Source organism: Argopecten irradians, chromosome 6 (genome assembly GCF_041381155.1).
Source record: "Argopecten irradians isolate NY chromosome 6, Ai_NY, whole genome shotgun sequence".
In the NCBI taxonomy this organism is placed as follows: domain Eukaryota; kingdom Metazoa; phylum Mollusca; class Bivalvia; order Pectinida; family Pectinidae; genus Argopecten; species Argopecten irradians.
Window position 1 is genome coordinate 24,901,953 of NC_091139.1, and position 23,979 is coordinate 24,925,931.

A 23,979-nucleotide genomic window follows, 5' to 3' on the forward strand; every position below is an offset into this window, starting at 1 on the left:
CTTCCTTTCTCACTTTCTACTTCCTGAATAAAGCTTTAAAAACTAATCTCTTTGGTAACATAAAAAATAAAAGTTATAATATATCAAAATCATGTAAAACTTTCCTTGTTTCTGTTTGTTTCCATTTGATATGAAAAATAATACCATCTTTTGTCATTAAAATATCAGTCGTAATACATTCATAACATGAACTTTTTGATATGATACAACTTGACACCTCCATGTTACAGAATTGAAACAAGTACATGTAGGTGCTATTTTTCAAAATGAGTGTAATGAATTTGTCAAGAGAATAAAATTATTCTAAACATTGTTTTTCCATTAAAGGCCCACTACCTTTCCGGAGCAAAACATAAAGGTTTCTTAAAAAACATTAATAACATCAGAAAATATATACCGATGGCCTAAGATGAGGTTACAACACCAAACATATACAAGATTTCCTGCGTAATATATGATAACAGTGGAGAGTCATTTCGCCGTTTTGCTGTCTGGCGCAGAGATAGTCAACTACCGCGCGGTATTTAGGACGACAGCGGGAAACATAAAACGACCCGCGTTATGAAAATTAACATATTTTATTTATCTTAATAAAATTGTTCAGAAAGTGATGATACGTAGTAGTAGTATTGATGATACGTGTAGTATTATCGGTAAGTTAATAACTTTTGTGACTCTACAAAATTATCGATCTCGTTTTTCATTCCCATTTTAAAACTTAAAAGCCGTTTCAGAAAGGTAGTAGCCCTTTAAGGCTGGAATTGTATTTTATTTATCAAATCTGCAATTAATATTGTCAGGTGAGTTAATTGGCATTACCATGTATTTATATGCAAACAAACTATGGAACAGGATCAAGGAGAGGCGAGGCATATTTGACAAAAATGTGGTATTTACATATTTGGGTTATTCTGTAACATATGACACACAAAATATGACAAAATACAAATAAACAAGTACTTAACATATAAAAATTCAACATAATCTCATCTCTTTTACATTAAGACATATGTCACAATGTTTACCCATTTTATACAATATTATGCCATCTACATAATACACCCTAAACAAATTCACACTAAATTGAGATTCATGCTAAATATTCCAACACTTAATGTTTTACATCACAGAATGGACATCTTTACTCAATTCTTATTTCTAGCTTAACGGATATTAAATTTCAATAGGATTTTAAATTTTCATGGATTTCTCCAAAAACAGAAACCTACAGGAAATGAAATCAAGGATTCTGAACATCCTTATACATATATATGTACAATGTACTTAATCATTTTGGATTGGATCATATACATCCATGAATTCAGAGACTTAGATAACCTTTTTTTTTTTAAATCTCTGCTGAAATGAATGAATTGAATGAAACCCAACAAAAATGAAATCTTTTGCTAGTATTTAAAGATTTCAAACACATGCTTGACACAGAAAGCCGAAATGACTCTGCACAGTCTCGTCATCTCTGCTTTCCTGATTCTCGCACCAAAATAAACCTTGTATTGTAAGATTCTGAACATGTATTCTCTATTTATATATCCCTGAATGGTGCTTTGAAATTTTCTATACATCATTAAGAGATATATACTTCATAAACACAAATACCATAAGCTCCATTATGCACATCTAAAGGCATGTTAGATATTAGTCTGCTAAACCTGCCAATATATTCAGCCTTTTTTTTTTTTTTTTTTTATTTTTAATTTGCCTAAAGCATCAGACAGGTTTAGCGGACTAGTTGGATATTTGTGGCAAATTGACTAGAAATGTTTATCCCTGAAATAACGACAAAGCAATCTATTATGATGAATATAATATGAAGAATGAACTAAATATATCACTATTTAGCAGGATATGGGGTGACAGGAAGCCCATTATGACCTACTATATCGTTATATGTGACATAAAACATAAGCTGATTCTGCACAATAAGAAACATGAGATTATTTTCATATCTATTGGGATTACTTTAGTAAGAAAACACAAAATGTAACACAGAGGGAGAAAGAGGAATTTATATACGAATTTTCTCAAAATTTCTCTTCAGCAGAGAATTTAATATCATAATCACTAGATCTATATACATGTATATACCTTATATATGTATCACACATGTGCACCATTACATACAACTCCCAATTAAAACAAACTCAAGAGTGTACTTATGCCAGTCTCAGATAAGAGGCTGCTGGTTGGCTAATTCCAACAATCAGCAGAATCTGACCTCTGTCAGAATGTTTCTTTCCGTGTTTAAATAACAGTACAGCCTATACTTATCTGTCATCGGAAATCAACCATTAACAATTACTTTCACTCTGAATTCTTCAACTATATACAGATAAATTTTGTATCATTGGCCAAATGAAATGTACATGTAATTGAATAATACCGTAATTTGTTGACGAAAATCTACATCGCTAACCATATTATAACAATGTCATCTAAATGAGCTGACAACAACAATAACTTAAGATTGGCTTAAAATCACAGTTAAAAAGAAATCTGATCAAATGAACTGTAAAATATCCATCTTTATAACAAAAAATACTATCCATATAACATATATTTATAAACTTAAGTTTATCCATTTGTTTTATCTAAACCAATTTTCCTCAACTTGTATTTTAATTTTGGGAAGACAAGTCTGAATCTCATTATGATGTAAGGAAAATAAGATAAAAACTATACTTGAAGAACATCTCTATGTGATAAAAACAACAAATGTCAGAATATCCCATCTTTAAATTTGGTAAATATAATACAAAGGTATAACCATTGATATCTGACAATAAGCCTCTGCCTGGCAATAAGCCCATGTCAAACAATACGCCCATATCTGACAATAAGCCCATGTCCAACAATAAGCCCCTGCCTGGCAATAAGCCCATGTCAAACAATACGCCCATATCTGACAACAAGCCCATGTCCAACAATAAGCCCCTGTCTGGCAATAAGCCCATGTCAAACAATACGCCCATGTCCAACAATAAGCCCCTGTCTGGCAATAAGCCCATGTCAAACAATACGCCCATATCTGACAACAAGCCCATGTCCAACAATAAGCCTCTGCCTGGCCATAAGCCCATGTCAAACAATACGCCCATATCTGACAACAAGCCCATGTCCAACAATAAGCCCTGTCTGGCAATAAGCCCATGTCAAACAACAAGCCCATGTCCAACAATAAGCCCCTGTCTGGCAATAAGCCAATGTCCAACAATACGCCCATATCTGACAATAAGCACATATTTGGCAATAAGCGCATTTATATGTACGGTCTACATCATTAACAGCATATGTAAACAATTTAAAACAAAGTTATTTTTGTCTTTTTGGTAGCTTTTATCCACATGCAGGGTTGGCTGTAAATGATAAGATTAAAAGTGGTCTCGTCATAAAGTTGGTCTCTTAATAGCTAGGTGGTCTTCATGACACATTCAACTTAATACTGACTATCATGTATTTCATGTAGAAAGATATATATATATATTTCAATGATATTAGGACAATACAGTAAAATCTCTACTTAGTATTAATGCAGTGTTGGTAGACATCTGTTTTGTGTTTAGCTTATGAGTTTGAGTATTCTATCTTAAACCAAAATCGCAAGAAAAATTGTTCTTGATAATAATACATACATGTATTTGAAAAATTCTATAGAAAATCAAATATATGTATTTACAACATCTACAGTTTTGATTATGAAATTCATGACACTTAAAAGCATCATAGGTCAAATAGTGATAAAAACTTTCATGAATTATACATATAAAAATATCAGTCACAATAGTAATATGACTCCAATATTCTATACCGTAAAAAATAGCATTAACCTTTACACAAACTTATTCTCATCACACCAAAATGACTGGTCACAAGCTTTCTCTCCCGACAAAATCTACATTAATGTTTTCAAATGTTTCGTAGACATTTTATAAGACAAAATTCAATACCATGTACGATAGTTAGTTATTTTTAAGGTCAGAAATTTCCAATTAACTATCAAATTAAATTTATAACAGTATATACAAATGTATATAGTTCACAGAAGATGGCTTTCTTCGCCCCTAATAAAAGTTTAAAATTTTTTAAAAGTTTCACAAATTTATCTTCCAAAAAGTTTACGAAACAAAATCTGCTTTATAATATAAAATTTCTCTTCGTATTATTTCTGGCATTAAAAATGAATTCATATACATTCACAACAGATGAAAATTCAGTGAGAATAACAGGTATGATGTGATGTTCATTTAATCAATAACCTACACATCACACCCTTAATGTCACATGTAGTGATAAACATAAAATTAATTCACCCGCACAAAAGAAACTTCATGGCAACCACATCTTTCATCCCGTCCAAAAGACGAGTAAAATTTACACCAAAGATTACGGTGAGTCCAGAATATTCTAAATCCTTCATCATAAATGTCTTTGAGTATTTTCAAGCACTTCAGGTACTGTATAGTGCTGGGTTCGGCTTTGACCCTAGTGAGATGGAGTTCGATTACAAATTGCTGGACATCTCGAAGCATCCCAGATTGCAACATTTCAGGTAATGCAACCCATTCCCAATCCTCAATATCAACTTTTAAGATATCAATTGGCCTCTGAAAAATAAATGAGATCAATTGGATTATTTAAATTAATTTTAATCTCTAATAATTCACAACATTTTCTCCTCAAATTTCTGAAAGAGTAGCAACATTTTTTTAGCTTAAATTTATACCTCCTTCGTCAACATTAAATTTAGTCATCTAAATATGGGAAATAAAAAACAAATGACAAATGTAACATTAAAATACCAAAGACAATTTATAATTCTTTGTACAGCCAATGACAGTTTGTAATAAGAGGGTTTTGAGATCATAAAACGACATGGGTAAAGTACAACATACCGTTGATTAGTACCACCTCCCAATGATTATTGTGTCACGAAATGCATGTCAAATAATGACATCATAATTACTGGATGACGGGACTAATCGACGGAAATTTGTACTTGAAACACGTCGTTTTTGGATCTTGAAACCCCCGTATTTCTGTGCCATCCTTCTGCAAAACATTGAATCTACACGCTCTCACTGATATTAGCCATAAAAACCCTTCATACATTAATCTCAAATGAAATATGGACGTAGTTTTGCTGCAAAGTATCAATTTGGTCACTTCTGTTTTTACTGTGTTATAAACTTAACAACCAGCCAATTACTCACCTTAACGTGACCATTGGTCGTTCTATGATTACCAAATGTTCCCATTTTCCACCGAATACCTTTGACATTCATGGTTTTATTATCGCTGGTCAGGCCAATGTTATGGAAAAACACTTTATTTCCATGTACGTGATCCATCATATTCATGCTGCAATATAACACATAAATGTACATATGTAGGCATTTCTTAAAGACTGATCAAAATTTTGAAGCATACACATCACCTACCCATTCCCTACCTTCAACAAGAAAATAGGTTTTGTTTAATCAAAGGTAAAATTTCTTTAAACACTGAAGATCAGTTTTTCCTCTCATTTTTTTTTTTTTTTATTGTCAAATCAATGGTTTTTTTAATACATATATATACATATGTATATATATATATACTGAGCATCCTGATAAACTTTCAAAATTCAGTAAGCTATAGCTTAAAGTGAACAGTCGGGCAAGGATAGCTAAAGTCAGAAAAAATGTGTGAATGTATCCAGTATAATTTCTTATGAAATAGAAAAATAAAATCTCTCATCAAAAATTGTCTGCGTGGTATCTAAAATGTCTGCGTACGAAGAGAAATTAATCTATCCTAAAACGTCCTCCCGGCTGACTATGTCCGTGGTTACATTTCCACACAGCCGCGCTTTCAATGATTTCAACTTTCCTTTACTGAGCATAAGCAGAACCTGATAAACTTTCGAGAAAAATTGCCCGACTATTCACTTTAATTAGTAAGCTATAGCTTTATTGGCTATGCAATTTCATAATGAACTGTTCCGTGCTTTGAATAAGAAGAGTCTAAATGTGTCTTCAGGGTTGAATGAGTTAATTTTCATTTTCTTTCGACCATATTACACCACCAGAATGTCACTCACCTTGGATCGTATGCGTGCACCTCACAACCGTATTGTTTCACAATGGCATCATCAAAGCTGAAGTCGAAGTTGATTCTAAAAGAAAAAGATATAGATCAGAGTTTGATAGTGTCAACATTTCATAAAATTTCAAACATAGCTTATTTTGTATATTTATAATAGGCAACAAATAGACTGAAACCTCATCACAGCAGATCCTTAAACCATACTGGCAGGATGTTTAAACTTATCCAATTACTGTGTTTGACCAATATATATAAGCACCCCTTATTTTTCATTTCTTTACCCCCTGGGTGCTTTTTAGGTCGAATAGTGTACCTTGTGTAAATAAATTTGTTGAAATAATTTTTTTTTCTTCTAAATATGTGTGGAGCTAGTCAAATCTGATTGTAGCAGGTACATACATGGTAATTTGTGTTCTATGAAACAAGCCCTTGATAAAATATTGTATGTAATGCTTATCACAGTAATCTGAAGACCTTTGTTATATTCATTTTTTGTCCTTTAGGGAGCATTGAAGTATGGTTTCAATATATATAGGATCTTCTGTCTGACGTCACAATGAATTTATAGCCAATGAAAATCACTCCAGGTCATATTACACTAGTGACAAATGCAAAAATATTACACAGGCGAAATCACTGGATATCAGGTGGATTATGTGATATAACTACGTTATATATTTCAAAGATGCTCCACCGCCGACAGAGCATAAATGATATTAATCACTTGAACAATAATTGGTGTTTAATCGTGTATATATATGTCTAATTAACACAAAAAATAATATAAAATCATTTATTTTGTCCTTAGCGCATGCGCAATCAATACTTAATTCCATATAGGATATAGTGCCACGGATTTTTTTCGGGATGCAATTAATTATTTTTTGTAACTTTAACTTGAAGTAAAATTAGAAGCTCAAACTTTTCAATGGTGGTAATGGTGTAAAGTAAGTAACTTTTGTAACTGAAGAAAAATACTAAATCGTCTGCTCGTGTTTTTGATAGTGAAAAAAATATCATTTGTCAGCGGTGGAGCATCTTTAAGTATTTCTGTCAAGTCACCGTCTTTACTTAAAATTATTGCGACCCATTTGTTTATCACATGTACATGTATCTGTACAAAACAGATTGGCTGTAAAGCCAAAAGTGAAAAAGAATTTGAATTAGACTTCATCTGAATACATGATGGTTTTTTTTATTAAACCCCATTTATAGAAATTCATTACAATGAAAAACAAAGAAAGTGGAATAAAATATACATGTATGACAACTTCAAAATTCATAAATCACCATCAATGATTATTTTTGAAGAGTTGTACATAATAATCATCATCAACAAAAACATCATTAATTACCGACAACTATTAAATGAATCACAGCTGAAGGGCTAAGGAAATCGGTCACACTTCAGAAACATGAAGCATGACAATTATTGTCCGCCACATATCCTGTAATGAAGTGGGTTTTTTTTTTTAATTTTTAAATTGTCAGGCTTTTTTTCTTTCATTTAACAGTCAACACGATTTTAAGGCTTGTAGTAGCTGGTGGCTACTTTAATATCAACTACAGAAACAAATTGGAAAATTTTTTTTGACTCAAAGATAAATGTACAAGGGCTCAGACCAGCCTGTTTCTCCCTGAAATGACTCAACTCAAATGAAACAAAAAACTCCATTGCCATATGTAATAGTGTTCCAAATCAGCAAGCCAATACGAGGCTCAGGTACACTAACCAACAGATATTCACATATTAAATAGTAGACAAACAGATTTTTATGGAATGTTGATGACAGCGATGCTGGACATCTAATACGTTTTTAGTTGTGCCATCTTAAACTATTTTTGAAGGTGAGACAATAAATTGACACGCATCGCGAATTAGCAACCAATGAAACAAAAGTAATAAACACGAGCCCAGAAAGCCTTAAAATCCCATGTATCGTTGCCTTTGATAATGAACAATACTATTTCGACTGACAATAGATTAAGTTACTCATGACATCAGATAACAGAATTCTCTCATGAAAGATATACTGCCATTTTGTAGGACATTACTTGAACTGTAACCATATTTGGAACAATATGATACGCCTGTGATACTAGAACAAAATCAGTTTCTTTCATAAGAATATAAACAGTAATGATTGTAATGGAGGACCATTACAGATGTCCCCCAAACGAAATGTGTAGTAGGAAATGATCACAAAGATCAGGTTGTGTGATATATGAACAAATAAGATTTTATGGCAATGAAAACTTGCATCAAATGACAAGCAGCAACTTTGCAATCAAATGCCTCCATGAGTTACCATGTCAGCGCAGCTTTTCAAAACTGATTCCATGTTGATGCATACCTCAAAACCCCCATGTACAAATTTTCAGCTTATTCTGACAACATCTAAATTTCGACCAATCAGAGGCCTTTATTTCATTACCATGGCAATTGAACTTTTCGAAAACGCTGTTAAGTTATTCTGCATACCCTTTATCCCCTGTGTACTAATTTTCAGCTTAATCAGACAAAATGTAAATTTCAACCAATCAGAGGCCTCCAATAGGTAACCATGACAACACAGCTTTTCAAACTTGTTGCCATGTCGATAAGCATACCTCACAATCCTTGTGTACCAATTTTAAGCTGATTCTGACAATATCTAAATGTCTGACTTATCAGAAGCCTTTATTTCGTTACCATGTCAACTGAGCTTTTTGAAAATGCTGCCATGTTATTCGGTGTCCAAAATAACCACTATATATACTAATTTTCATCGAAATCCAACTCCAAATTCTAAAAACCGGAAATGGGCTCTGGCAGCCATTTTGGGCCTCCGATTGGGAAAAAAACACCTTTATGCAAAATCCCACACCCTAATGAGGATGTATGTGAAGTTTCAAGATAATCGGCCCAGTAGTTTCTGAGAAAAGCTGCGGAAACCCGCAAGGCGGAAGAAAGTGGAAGAAATAAGAATAAAAATAATGATAACAAGTACTCATTGTAATGGACACCATTACATAGTATCATAATTCCCCAAATGCATCCTCAATTGCAACAAATCAAGAATGCAGTTGCACAGTGTATATGATTATTTTGGGAGAATTTTGATGTACTTTAACTTTTATATAGGAATTCAGGTTCCCCTAAAATGTACATAACTACATAATTCGGTGATCATGACCAAGGACCTGGCCATGCCTTGTATCTGCGTATAGTGCACACCCCAACTTTTCACTTGATAATTTATGAAAAAAAGTGCGCACTATACGCGCAAAAATACCGTAATACAAGGCTATTTTCAGAAGAATTGATTTGGCAGTTATCATGACTGTATGGCATCCCTTAAATTTTTAAGTTAAAACCCCCATTTACCAATTTTCAATGAATTGCTGACAAAAAATTGAAAACAGGAAGTTGGCCCAGCGACAATCTTTTAAAATTTTTATCATATTGATCAGCATTCCTTAATACCCCTATATACATGTACTAATTTTTATTGATATCAGAGACCAAAATATAACAAGAGGCCCAGAGGGCCTGTATCGCTCACCTGGTTTGTAATGCCAAGTAATGTTCTGAATACAGGTTCATTGTTTCTTTTCTGAAGGAATTTGAATATTTACATCAAATTCCCCTATTGGGCCACACCCCTCTTGCCATTCTGTTCCCCTTCCCCCAAGGATGTTTGTGGCCAAATTTGGTCATGACCATGACATAAGCTCACCGGCCCTTCGGGCCAGGTGAGCTAAAAATGAAACAGAAATATTTTTGAAAAGAGATGATTATCTTCATGATCTGTATTGAATTCAACCCACAACTTTTCCTGTATGTTAGTTTTTTGTAAAAAATCTTTGTAGGCGACACTATCAAATTGGGAATTCCTAAGATGTAATGTTAGAACATTTAACGTCATACAATGATTGCGCCCTTTACATATCGTCAAAAAAGAGTTCCGGTTGTCTTTCCCATATACGTTACATAATGTGCAGGTGACAGAGTAAACTAATCATATCTCAGAACCTAGTCGTCCATGTGATTTACATTCGCAGTGAAACATGATCTGCTTACAGCCATGTTATTTCCATTTACTGATCTTTCAGTGAAAATTAACAGGTAGAAATACTCCCCTACTGCACTGGTACTATTGATTTTGTGGGTTTATATATATATTGCAGACAAAAACCAATCTTTTAGCTTGCATATATAACTATAAATTACAAGCTGTGTCACAAAAGATTATTGAAATTGTAACAAGAACTCTTAGAATATAAATCGTTAAATTCAAAGAAGTTGAGCCAATAATTATGGCTAATAAGTTCTGTTCTGCAAGTAGTAATTTAAGTCTCGCCCTCAAAGGTTTTCAAGAAAATGTCAAATAGCATGATATGTGAAGTTATGTGATTAATCTAATCAAGCCAAAGATTACTGCAATCATTTGGATTTATTTAGAAATTCTTTTATTTATTATCTTTAAACCTGCATCAATTATTTCTGAAGTACATATAATACAGGAGCAAAAGGCGTCAAACATAACACCATATTGTTTATGATAATATTGTATTCTTTTTTATCTTTTATCTTGAAATGAAAATACAAATGTACTAATATTTATCAATATTGACATTTTGAGCGTAATAGGGGATTTATTTAAAATAAACAACACTCAAATTTGTTGACTTTATATAGTAGTCGACAAGAAGGAGGGTAAATCCTGTTGATCAGGACATAGTTGATAGAAAGGAAGGGGGAGGGTAAAATCCTGTTGATCAGGACATAGTTGATAGAAAGGAAGGGGGAGGGTAAAATCCTGTTGATCAGGACATAGTTGATAGAAAGGAAGGGGGAGGGTAAAATCCTGTTGATCAGGACATAGTTGATAGAAAGGAAGGGGGAGGGTAAAAATTCTGTTGATAACGACATAGTTGATACAAAAGGAAGGGGGAGGGTAAAATCCTGTTGATCACAACATAGTTGACAGAAAGGAAGAGGGAGGGTAAAATCCTGTTGATCACGACATAGTTGATACAAAAGGAAGTGGGAGGGTAAAATCCTGTTGATCACAACAAAGTTGACAGAAAGGAAGGGGGAGGGCAAAATCCTGTTCATCAAGACATAGTTGATACAAAAGGAAGGGGGAGGGTAAAATCCTGTTGATCACAACAAAGTTGACAGAAAGGAAGGGGGAGGGTAAAATCCTGTTGATCAAGACATAGTTGATACAAAAGGAAGGGGGATCTAAGTCAACTCACATTATAGTTAAAGCAAAGGTCAATTTTATCATCAAAGTTTACTCAAAGTCCATAAATTGAAGTCAATATTTACATTACAACACTCACCCATAGGAATAGACAAGACAGTTGTCAGAAGGCCTAAACTCTTTATCATCACAAATATCCCAACCACCATCATCAAGCTTGCCAAGATGGAGGACACGGCGACAAAAATGCTGAAGACTGTTGATATATCTGAAACCATGTAACAAAAATTTGATTCAGTTAATATAATACAATTTTTTTTTTTTTATTTCATAAAACATAAGAAGATTATATCAGTTCAAAAGGACAATTCAAAAGTAATGTTGAAGATTCCATATTCTGACTTATTATTACTATGACCTGGTTTTCGTTTGGTCTGGTCTTCCAGGATGGCAATCATTATTGAATAATTTGGTTTGGTCTGTTATGGTTCTATGTCCCATTAACAGCCAGGATCATGTAAGAAAATGTCAGGTTTGATGGTGGAGGAAAACCATAGTACCTTGAAACAAGAGATCCCAGAGGGATCTTGGCGCCCACCAAAGAATGATCTATGTCTGACAATGGAAAGAGGGATCTTTTCTCTGCTTTTCAAACTTTTGCAAACATACTATATATAAAATTTGAGACAGATCGCTTCAGTACTTCCTGAGAAACAGCAGTAACAAACTTCAACTATCAAAATCCAAGATGGCTCCTTGGCGGCCATCTTGATGATTGATCGGTCCCAAATCGAAATATGCACAACTAGGGCCCTAGGGGAACCTATATATGAAATTTGAGACAGATTCATTCAGTACTTTCTGAGAAATAGCGATAACAATCTTAACTATCAAAATCCAAGATGGCAGCCTGGCGGCCATTTTGTTGACCGATCGATCCAAAAACGCATTATGTACAACTAGAGCCCTAGGGGCACCTACATATGAAATTTGAGAAAGATCCCTTCAGTACTTTGTGAGATATAGCGATAACAATCTTTAACTATCAAAATCCAAGATGGCTGCCTGGCGGCCATCCTGTTGACCGATCGGTCCCAAAACGCAACATGCACAACTAGGACCCTAGGGGAACCTATATATAAAATTTGAGACAGATCCCTTCAGTACTTTCTGAGAAATAGCGATAACAAACTTTAACTATCAAAATCCAAGATGGCTGCCTGGCGGCCATCTTGTTGACCGATTGGTCCCAAAATGCAATATGCACAACTAGGGCCCTAGGGGACCCTACATATGAAATTTGAGAAAGATCTCTTCAGTACTTTCTGAGAAATAGCGATAACAAACTTTAAGTATCAAAATCCAAGATGGCTGCCTGGCGGCCATCTTGTTAACCGATTGGTCCCAAAATGCAATATGCACAACTAGGGCCCTAGGGGAACCTACATATGAAATACGAGACAGATCCCTTCAGTACTTTCTGAGAAATAGCGATAACAAGAATTGTTAACGGGACGGACGGACGGACGGACGGAAGGACGGACGGACGGACGGACGGGCGGACGGACGGAAGGAAGGACGGACGGAAGGACGGACGACGGACCACGGACAAAAAGCGATTTGAATAGCCCACCATCTGATGATGGTGGGCTAAAAACCCACCAACCATCGGTCAGTACCTGGCAATTGCCCCAAATAGAATTTGAACTTGTGACTCTGAGGTGTAGGGCTTATCAAAATATGTCAGAACCTTCTTATCTTAACCATTCGGCCACTGCTGCCCCCTACTGCTTGTTAAATGATATTTATTCCTATTGGAGGATTAATTAATTAATTATCATTTAATTTTACCCATTAAATTACCAGCTAAATACCAAATAATTAACATGTATTTCAGGCCTGAAGAAGTCAGTCTAGGTTCAAGGTCACCAACCTGTGATACAAGGTCATGAGATCCTGCCGCACCATCCGGTCCATAATATCTTTGGTGGGCAGAAATAATGTGTCGTTGTTAGGATCAGGGTATAAATCCTGTAGTCGCTCTGCTCTAGTGAGTTCTTTTGGCTGAAATAGACATCAATACCTGTATAAAACCTTTAATCGTAGAAAATAAGTGATATCTAGAGTTTCCCCTTTTACTCCAGGTTTGAAAAATAACAAAAGCCCCGCGTTCTTTATTCATAGTGTTCTCATTGATCTGTCAAATGGATTTGAGCAACTTATCGGATGATCGGGTGGCACACAGCATCAAACCTATTCACATTCTTTTTCATTGGTATAGCCTGTCATAAAAGGTTGAAACCTCCATGGTCATTTACACTTCTCCAGATACTCCGATTTTTTCCCCTAGTATGTATTGATCCACAGACTTTTGACTCTACATAAATACGGACATAGATATGTGTTACTATGTGTCAGCATTACATATGCATGTGTCCGTATTTATAAAAACAAACACCTGTGATTGATTTATCAATGTTACGCTTTGATAAAATATGTATACATATTGTATATGTCCATATGTCCTATAATCAGGCTACAGATTACACCCCATTTAAAAAATGAAAAGGTGCTCAATAAGACAAAATTATTGCAAACCTTTAAAATTTTGGTCTTTATTATATGCCTGAGCAATTTAAATTGAGGCCTCAAAAGTGGGAGGGGTGCTTATAGGGACATGAGCGCTCATTGGGTCCAATACGGTACATAATCCCATAGCAACCGTTGTACATAAAATTCATCAGCTGATCAGATGCATCCATTGGGTATTTTTATTATTGTATGATTTTCTAGTCGAACAAGAATTTGCAATCGTGGAAAATGATGTCAACACACAATATTATAATAATGAAGACCTTCTGTTGCTTTAATTAATTATTAATCTGCATACTGGTCTAATACATGAGACATTCACCCGCTGCTCTGGACAGGAGTATCCTGTGAATTTTTTTTTATGCTCAGAAGACCCTCACTGACAGCCATCAAGTCAATATGTACGGTCATGATCATGAGTTGATATCAATAATAAATCATAATTAGAGTTAATTTATATATTGTACGTTCTATCATTGTTGCTGTATATGTCCAGAATGCTTCTGTAAATCCATAACATAAAGACAAAGTGACTTCAAGCTGTACAATTTACCTAATTTGAACCTTTGTTTAACAAGCATGTCAAACAATTGACTGAAAATTTGTCTGCTACATCCGTTTAAATTTGCTATTTGTAAAATTTGTCATTTCATTTCCAAATAGTCCTAACTGCAATTTGATTTTAATGTATTTTGTCCAATATATGTAACTCTATGCATTAATACTCCCACATTCTGATAAGAAATACAATCTAGTAAGAAATATTATCTGGCATCAAGGTTTCCTGTTAAGAAAGTTTAATTCCCATTACACCTGAGGCCCCCTCCTTTTCAATTTATTATCGGTACACTTCAGTAGAATTACTTTAAATGATGTACCTTGCAGTTGTAAGGCACATCAAATGTTTGAATAGCTGGTCCTATAGATTTCTATAGGTCAGTATTCTAAACAGAAATGAAATCCTTTTCAAAAGAGAGGGACTTAATGCCTCAGAGGAGATGAATTAACCACTAAGAAAACCCGAGTTATATAAACTCTGCTGTTGGTTCAAATTTTACACACTGACCTACCCTATGAAACTTCCTTCAAAATCATACTTTGCTTTTGATGTCAAACACTATATAGATGTAATTGCATTCAGATGACATGCCTTTGTGAAAACTTTTACAAGTTATAAGGTAATTTTTACATAGGATCATATAACAAGACTTCCAACAAACATAAAATTGTTTAATTTTATTTTTAGAAATTCCAGTTGGCAAGCAAAATTTCAGCTTTCAGAAAAATTATTTGAAGTTAAAATCAGTTTTTATATGATACATTTCACTAGAAACTAGAAAATGATTAATTGTGAGTTATTTTAGTAAGGTACATTTGGATTTTTTTACACCGACAACCCATAATAATCATGAGATGATAGCTTTTGATTTTATTAGTTTAGTTTATTATAATTTGTTTTTACTTTTTTAGTAAAATCACAACAAATACAGCTAGAGTAAACATATATCCTTGTGTCGATGTGATATATACCCAGATTAAACATAATATATGATTACGATATTCGTTATATCTGGACAACATGTACAAAATTTATGTTCCAGTATTTCATCAATGGCATACTTATAATTAACTACCGTTTTCGAACCAATATAAGCTTAAGAAAGTCAAGCAAATAAGAGTGTGCTTACTAAAACCAAATTTAGACTAGCATTTCATAAAATTGTTCCATGAATTTAGCCATAAATCAATTTGAAAAAGATATCAGTAAGGAGACCAGTAGAGTTTTTAACTATTTTCAGTGACGTCTGCATTTAAAACTACAAGCCAGCAGTCTGTACCTGGCAATTGCGCATGCCCCACTTGGGATTCAAAATCAAAAGCCAGAAGTGAAGGGCTTGTGGTAATATGTCGAGACATCTTAACCACTCGGCCACCGCAGCCCCCAAAGAGGGAGCGGCACTTAAAAAGTTGAGGGCACTTATTGGGTTGAATACGGTATATATCTATATCCCTTTTCTGACAACCACTGACATTTGTCAATAATTACCATATCATATTTATTATTCACATAATTAGGACTTTTAAAGGAGTTCTAGAATAATAACTTCCATTATATGATAATATTTAATACTAAACCTTGGTATTTATTCACTTAATTAACTCCATCAAGTGATATAGGCTAATTTTATTTTAGATTAGTTTCAACAGTGCCTAATTCACTAGTTTTGTATGACCATGTACCAGTATATGGATCAATGAAGTAATATCAACATATGTAGTTGTTTTCCATATAACACTGGATCCTTATAGACATATGTCTGTAGGATACAAATTACTTAAAGTAGTAAATATACGGCAAAGAAGTAATTCTAAAAGTGTGGACAAAAGATTGTCAAATTTTCGAGGCGATCTGCCCCTTTGTCAAGACACAAGAAGGAATAAAATTACATGTTAAGGACGGTCAAGGACGTACACAAAAACATAAACAATGAACACATATAGAATATGTACACATAAACTAAAGGGACAATATCTAGGCGTATTGTTTGAAGGATCCCTTCGGTCAGTCCCTATAATTGGTTGCGATCACCGAAGGCTTATTTAGTTCTATACATGTTCATGTATATAGGTACTAGCCATGCTGCTATTAGTATGAACCTTAAACAAGATATAGGCAGTGTAACAGGGCAGTGTTACTGTAGTTTTATCTAAGACTTTGTTACTGTAGTTTTATCTAAGACTTCCTGATATAACACAAATGTAGGCCTAATTAGCTGCCATATGCATGTACTTTAATAGCAAGAATTGTTTGAGAACAGCATAAACTAATGCTTGCCTCTAATGGCAGACTTTGCCAACAAGAGCTCAAGAACACTTTGGTCCTGCGACTTGAAATTCAGGAACCAAATCCTATTGTTCACATCCAACACAATACTTAATATCACAATCTTATAATAATGCAGTACAATGTAAATGATAATGGGATTTCAACACTTGCACCAAACCTTAGTGGATGATGACGTGATTGCATGAGCCTCCCTCTCTGCCCCACCCCCAACCTTCCTCTTTTTCTTGCTCCTCTTTGACAAGTGAGCTAACAAGATATTTGCATATTGCAATAAAAGCTTAATGTACAGCAGTAGTTAAAGTGTCCAAACATTCTAATGATAGGTGAAAGATTTTTTCCTGTGAACTCGAGCTGGCATTATTCCTCAAAACCTTAAAACTTGGCACATCCTTAAATGACCCTGGATGTTAAAACCAAACCCAGATTAATATGATGTTACATATCCAAACCTTAGTCCATAAAGAACAAACCAAAATGGCTGCAATATCCAACCGAAGGAATGTTGTTTGAACTATCAAAATTCATAGCTATATAATAACTAAAAGAAAGGGAGATAAGTTTTAAATCATCAAAGATACCTTCTGATTAACTCAGTTTTTACCATCATGATCATTATATATGATTTTCTAAAATCTAAAATGACACTCGGTATTTTAGTTTAAAATGTAAAAATAAAGGCACCTTTCCGAAACAAAAATTTAAAGTTTCTTGAAAACAACAATGACACAAGAAAATGAATATTGATGGCCTAAGATAAAGATTATATGACACAAAACAAATGCAAGATTTCCTGTGTAATATATATGTTAACAGGGAAAATTCATTTCGCTGTTTTGCCATCTGGCACAGTGATATTCAACCGACGTGCAGTAATTATCATGACGGCCGGAAACATAAAATGACCAATGTTATAAAAATCAGCATCTAATTTATAGATATCAAATGGTTAAAAAGGTGATGGTAAGTCTATCATATACAGTATAAGCTAATAACTTATGTGACTCTATAAAATTATCAATTTCATTTTACATTTCTATATAAACAAGACATCCCAGAGGGATCTTGGCGCCCACCAAAGAATGATCTATGTCTGACAACAGAAAGAGGGATCTTTTCCCTGCTTTTCAAACTTTTACTACATACTATATATGAAACTTGAAAAGATCCTTTCAGTACTTTCTGACAGATGTAGCAGTAACAAACTTCAATTATCAAAATCCAAGATGGCTACCTGTCGATCATCTTGCTGACCGATAAGTCCGAAAATGCACTAGACCCCTTCAGGAACCTGCACATGAAATTTGAGAATGATCCCTTCAGTACTTTCTGAGAAATAGCGGTAACAAACTTTAACTATCAATTGTTGACCGATCTGTCCCAAAATGCAATATGCACAACTAGGGTCCTAGGGGAACCTACATATGAAATTTGAGAAAGATTCCTTCAGTACTTTCTGGGAAATAGCGGTAACAAACTTTAACTATCAAAATCCAAGATGGCCGCCGGTCGGCTATCTTGTTGACCGATTGGTCCCAAAATGCAATATGCACAACTAGGGCCCTAGGGGAACCTACATATGAAATTTGAGAAAGATCCCTTCAGTACTTTCTGAGAAATAGCGGTAACAAACTTTAACTATCAAAATCCAAGATGGCCGCCAGTTGGCTATCTTGTTGACCGATTGGTCCCAAAATGCAATATGCACAACTAGGGCCCTAGGAGAACCTACATGTGAAATTTGAGAAAAATCCCTTCAGTACTTTCTGAGAAATAGCGGTAACAAGAATTGTTAACGGACGGACGGACGGAAGGACGGACGGACCACGGACCACGGACCACGGACGAAAGGCGATTTGAATAGCCCACCATCTGATGATGGTGGGCTAAAAATTTAAACCCGTTTTGGAAAGGTAGTGGCCCTTTTGTTAACAGATGTATATACATATATTTGAAAATTGAGAGCGATTATGAATGACAAGGGAGACCAATTGCAATCAAGGGGGATAACAAACAAGAGATCCCAGAGGGATCCCGGCGCCCACCAAAAAATGATCAATGTCTGACAATGGAAAGAGGGATCTTTTCCCTGCTTTTCAAACTTTTTCAAACACACTACATATAAAATTTGAGACAGATCGCTATAGTACTTTCTAAGAAATAGTGGTAACAAACTTCAACAATGAAATCTAAGATGGCGGCCGGTTGCCTATCTTGTTTACCGATCAGTCCCGAAAGGCATTATGCGTCAGTCCTAAAAGGTACTATGCACAACTAGGGTACAAGGGGAACCTATGCATGGAATTTGAGAAAGATCCCTTCAGTACTTTCTGAGAAATAGCGATAACAAACTTTAACTATCAAAATCCAAGATGGCCGTCAGTCAGCCATCTTGTTTACCGATTGGTCCCAAAATACAATATGCACAACTAGGATCCTAGGGGAACCTGTATATGAAAATTGAGAAAGATCCCTTCAGTACTTTTTGAGAAATAGCGGTAACAAACTTTAACTATCAAAATCCAAGATGGCTGCCTGTCGGCCATTTTGTTCACCGATCGGTCCCAAAATGCAATATGCACAACTAGGGTCCTAGGGGAACCTGTATATGAAATTTGAAAAAGATCCCTTCAGCATTTTTTGAGAAATAGCGGTAACAATCTTTAACTATCAAAATCCAAGATGGCCGCCTGTCGGCCATCTTGTTCACCGATCGGTCCCAAAATGCAATATGCACAACTAGGGTCCTAAGGGAACCTACATATGAAACTTGAAAAAGATCCCTTTAGCACTTTCTGAGAAATAGCGGTAACAAGAATTGTTAACGGACGGACGGAAGGACGGACGGACGGACCACGGACAAAAGACGATTTGAATAGCCCACCATCATCAGATGGTGGGCTAAAAACAAACAAATGTCATGTATACATATATTTGTAATATTTGTACTGCTAACATGCTTCAATTTTATATATACATGTTGCTGTCTATACATAAACCAGAACAAATATGTCTGCACCCAGCTTATTTGACATTCGATGCCCTACACACCTACAGAGCAAGACTCAGTAATTAAATATAACCACAAGACACAGTGTTACTCTGGGCCGAAGGAGACTTCATAATTCCCAGTAATGACACCCTGTCTAAAAGTTCATTTACACCACAACATGTGCTACATATTCCCTGTTGAAATATAACCTGTTTGGCTTATCGCTTTTTTGTCCTGATGTTTTGCAGTGCTAGCATGTTGTTATAACCCTGTTAAGAGCTATACACACGAATAAGAATTGTGTCTCAACTTTAGGGAGAAGGCATGACTCACTGCTTAGTTTTGTTTGTTTATTTTATGTATCAATGATCATATCCCGTATATTTTCCTCCCACTAGAATTAGCATCCTGGTGAATACCAAAGCTGTTAAATGGCAATAATTATACATAATAACTCGATAAAACCATTATTATCTTCACACATTCTTCAGATAGCCCTAGGGCTGATATAAGTCAATATTTCTTTGCATTTTATGGAAACAAGCATTAAATACAGATATAGGAAAAATAATAAAAGACGGCTAATATGACAACACACTTGCAACTATCCCTCAGACAAGAATTCATATTAGTGTGAGCAATACAAGGGGATTTCAAACTCTGGCCTAAAAGTATTCAAGACCACTTTATTTATACATAAAATGAGGAAAGGTATATCAAGACAGATACCAAAGTTATTCTTATAACCACCCTTAGTCTATTGAGATCAAAAAAATAATATGAACCTGAAAAATATTTCAGCATATAAATACAGTAAGTTGTATCCTGAAACACACCCCTCCATCTCTCTAAACAACAACATGTAGTTACCATAGTTAACCTCAAACACACCCCTCCATCTCTCTAAACAACAACCTGTAGTTACCATAGTAAACCTCAAACACACCCCTCCATCTCTCTAAACAACAACCTGTAGTTACCATAGTAAACCTCAAACCCACCCCTCCATCTCTCTAAACAACAACATGTAGTTACCATAGTAAACCTCAAACCCACCCCTCCATCTCTCTAAACAACAACCTATAGTTACCATAGTAAACCTCAAATCCAACCCTCCATCTCTCTAAACAATAACATGTTGTTACCATGTAATTACTACATCTACCCGTAAAGCAGACCAGGTTATACCAGTTACTACCAAAGTAATGCTTGCATTTATCCCCATATTAAACTTTCTGAATTCCTGATGTACCATATTCAACCCAATAAGCGCCCTATCCTCATTAGCGCCTCTAGCATTCCCTTTTTTAAGCTTTTTGCTCACGAGGCCTAAATTTCACGCACCAGGAATTAAAAGCAGACTTCTGCTAATATTTTCATTCTATTACATTCAATTTATTAAGTGCACCTTATTTTTTTCAATTTCTAAGCTCCCTGGGCGATTATTCCTATCAAATATGGTACAAAAGTTTTTTATGATTATTTACTGACACTCACCCACCCTATCTGCCAATGCATTTTGTATTGATATAACCAGGATTGCAAGAACAAGTAGGTTTCTGTGGGTCACCGTGACACTGTATGGTAACGGGATCCAGCCCAAAAAATGAGAGGGGTACGTGCTAAATCGCTTCAATAACTCAATATTATTTCATTTGTTTATCGAAACCCATCAAAAATTAGAACAGTGGGAGCTTTAAATTTTAATATGTCCCACAAGTGTATGTGGAAATGAGAATAAAGTCTCCTTTTTTCTATTCAAACATGTACCTGGATCGTGTTTCCGCACAAAGTTATTAAAAATGCGTGAAAATATGAAAATATCTCAAGATATTGGATGCATTTCATTAAGATAAGATGTTGAATGAAGAATAAGGATAGAACAAAAACTATCTACCACTGGCGCACTTCAAATTTATCGTAAATACGTCCTTTGTTCCATAATTGATATTTAGTGTGCAGGTTTTGACTAAAGTGTACGTGTTTGGTACGCACAACATTCCAGTTTGGTAGTCATTAGTATACGGTTTGGTATAACAACCTGGTTAAATTTTATTCCCAAACAGGGACCCGCAAAGCGTGGCATAATCCCCAAAAATAAACAGTAATTTGGTAATTTTGACTAAGTTTCCATGGTAACAGAAAAAATACCAAAAATGGAACGTTCGCAATAGCAATAGGCACAACTAGGGCACTTGTCTGATATATATACACAGAAAACGGGTTTCGCAGGCGATTATAAAATCTGATTGACTGAAGGAACTAACAGAGGAACAATCAAAGTAACGAACGAGCAAAAATGGACGCACGAAAAAAATGGCTCTGGGATCTCAGATTTTCCCCTGGGGAGGGAGTCTTTACTATAGTTTATAGAGGAAAAACACAGTTATGAAGATTATTAGCTTAGTTTTAATAGGAAATGATCAGTCAAACTGGGTTTGAGTTATTAGCCTGAAATAGCATTTTAACACCATATCCATATTTGTCCTGTCTGACCCCCAGGAACCAAAGGGGGCGAGGCCAAAATGGGTCAAAATGTTTGATGGAACCAAATAGTCTCCATAGATTAAAAAGTGAAATTTATAAAATCACTGACACAGCTGACTGACTTCTAGTTTGGTTTTGTTGTTTAACGTTGGCAAAGCAAATTGGAATTTTAAGCATAAGGTTTGGTAACATAATACACTAATTATATAACTATCAAAATGAAAAACGAAAAAACAAAACAAAAAACAAGATTCTAAAAGGTTTAACTTTAAAGTTTATTCTAATTCATAAATACTTTTTACAGATTTGAACCAAGTTTGCAATGCTTTTCAGTAGCAGCACTCGGGTGACTGTCAAGGCCTCTTGGGCCTTTTGCAGTGTTCTCCCTTAAGGAATTTTTCCTGCTGGTCCTACGGACCTGCTGACCCTAAAAGTTACCGGTCCTGACTGTAAGTTACTGGTCCTTACAAAGTTACAATTCATCCTTGTAGTTAATATAATTACTAGCAAAGTAATAGTTTTACTAACAAAATATATCTACATATCTGGATTAGTATCGTAGGCTCTCAACAAATTTAAAGTCAGTGGCGTAGGAAGATGAAACGTAATTGGGGGGGCAAAGGTCCCCCGGAAAAAGAATGGCTGAGATGAGTTTTACAATTTGTTGAATTTGCGAGCGTCGAAGTCACGAGATTTTGGTGATTGGAAAGTCTGGGGGTCTCCACTGGAAAAAAAATACGATTTAAAATGCCTGAGCTGAGTTTTACGATGTATTTTGATGAATATGCGCGCGCAGAAGTCGCAAGATTTTGTTGTTTGGGGGGTCCAAGGGTCTCCCCTGAGAACAAATATAACAATTTGGAATGGCTGAGATGCGTTTTACCAAGTATTCTAATGATTTTAAAGCGTTCTTAATACGGTAATTTTTTCGATTTAAAGTTACCTGCATTTAGAAATGATAATTGTGAGTGGCGTCATACCATTATGCAACCCAGCTCGATCTGAAATACTGGATTCACACCATCGGCACATTAATTGTTGTGTAACTCAAAATAATAATGAATTGATTTTCTTGCTAAGACATATAAACAAATCAATCTTTTAAGAAGCATTTCTTGAAATAGTATAATCCCTTGATGGACATTTTTAGTCTAGTTCGTGTGTATTGAATTTTCATTATTAAAGAACATCTTTAATGTTTTAGTAAACTCACCGCACAGCGGAAAATTTTCTAAAATAAAGTTTTGATCTTCGACCTTTCTACAATTCTACAGCCATTTTTGTTTGTATATATATCTTTTATCTGGACCAAAAGTTGCCGGTCAAAGGACCAGCTACACAGTTAAAATTGTCTGCCCGACTATAAAATTGCCGGTCACGGGCAGACGGACAGGCGTTAATTTCGAACGCTGGCCTTTTGTTGTTTATAATTTTGAATATTTTAACATTATCAGCAGATGAATATACATCTAAGATAACTATTTCCGGAGGATCATTCACAAATATTCACGGACAGTAGTGGGCCCAGCGCGAATCCTTGAGGGATTCCTGATGATACGTCTTTCCAATCGGAATGATGTTTCATTAGATTTAGTGCAGTTGAACAACCGAAATGCGATATGACACCACAGTCAGTAAATTATGGAGAATTGGATATATGCTGTTTAATAAAAATGAACACTTGAATAAGCATCGTTTGTTTCGCCCTGTAGATAAAATCATAGGAGCTGAGATAATAATGTTAATAAATTGGTATAAAAAATAGAAGG

The 23,979-nt window shown here is 34.9% G+C and overlaps 1 protein-coding gene across 2 annotated transcripts in view; it reads right to left on the reverse strand.

The window, feature by feature from the left end:
• Positions 1 to 728: 728 nt before the first annotated feature.
• The window catches only part of LOC138325414 (probable methyltransferase-like protein 24), a 29,266-nt gene continuing 6,015 nt past the window's right edge, over positions 729 to 23,979 (reverse strand). The window contains exons 2-7 of one of the 2 annotated variants that reach the window (XR_011208778.1): positions 13,228 to 13,358; positions 11,434 to 11,562; positions 6,098 to 6,172; positions 5,229 to 5,376; positions 3,202 to 4,622; positions 729 to 3,076 (exon numbers count right to left, since the gene is read on the reverse strand). Coding sequence is in view for 1 of the 2 variants with exons in the window: in XM_069271074.1 (XP_069127175.1) it covers positions 4,320 to 4,622; positions 5,229 to 5,376; positions 6,098 to 6,172; positions 11,434 to 11,562; positions 13,228 to 13,358 (786 nt within the window). In the remaining variant the exon portion in view is untranslated. Of the gene's footprint in view, positions 3,077 to 3,163; positions 4,623 to 5,228; positions 5,377 to 6,097; positions 6,173 to 11,433; positions 11,563 to 13,227; positions 13,359 to 23,979 lie in introns of those variants that run through there. The other variant, XM_069271074.1, reaches the window with a different exon arrangement.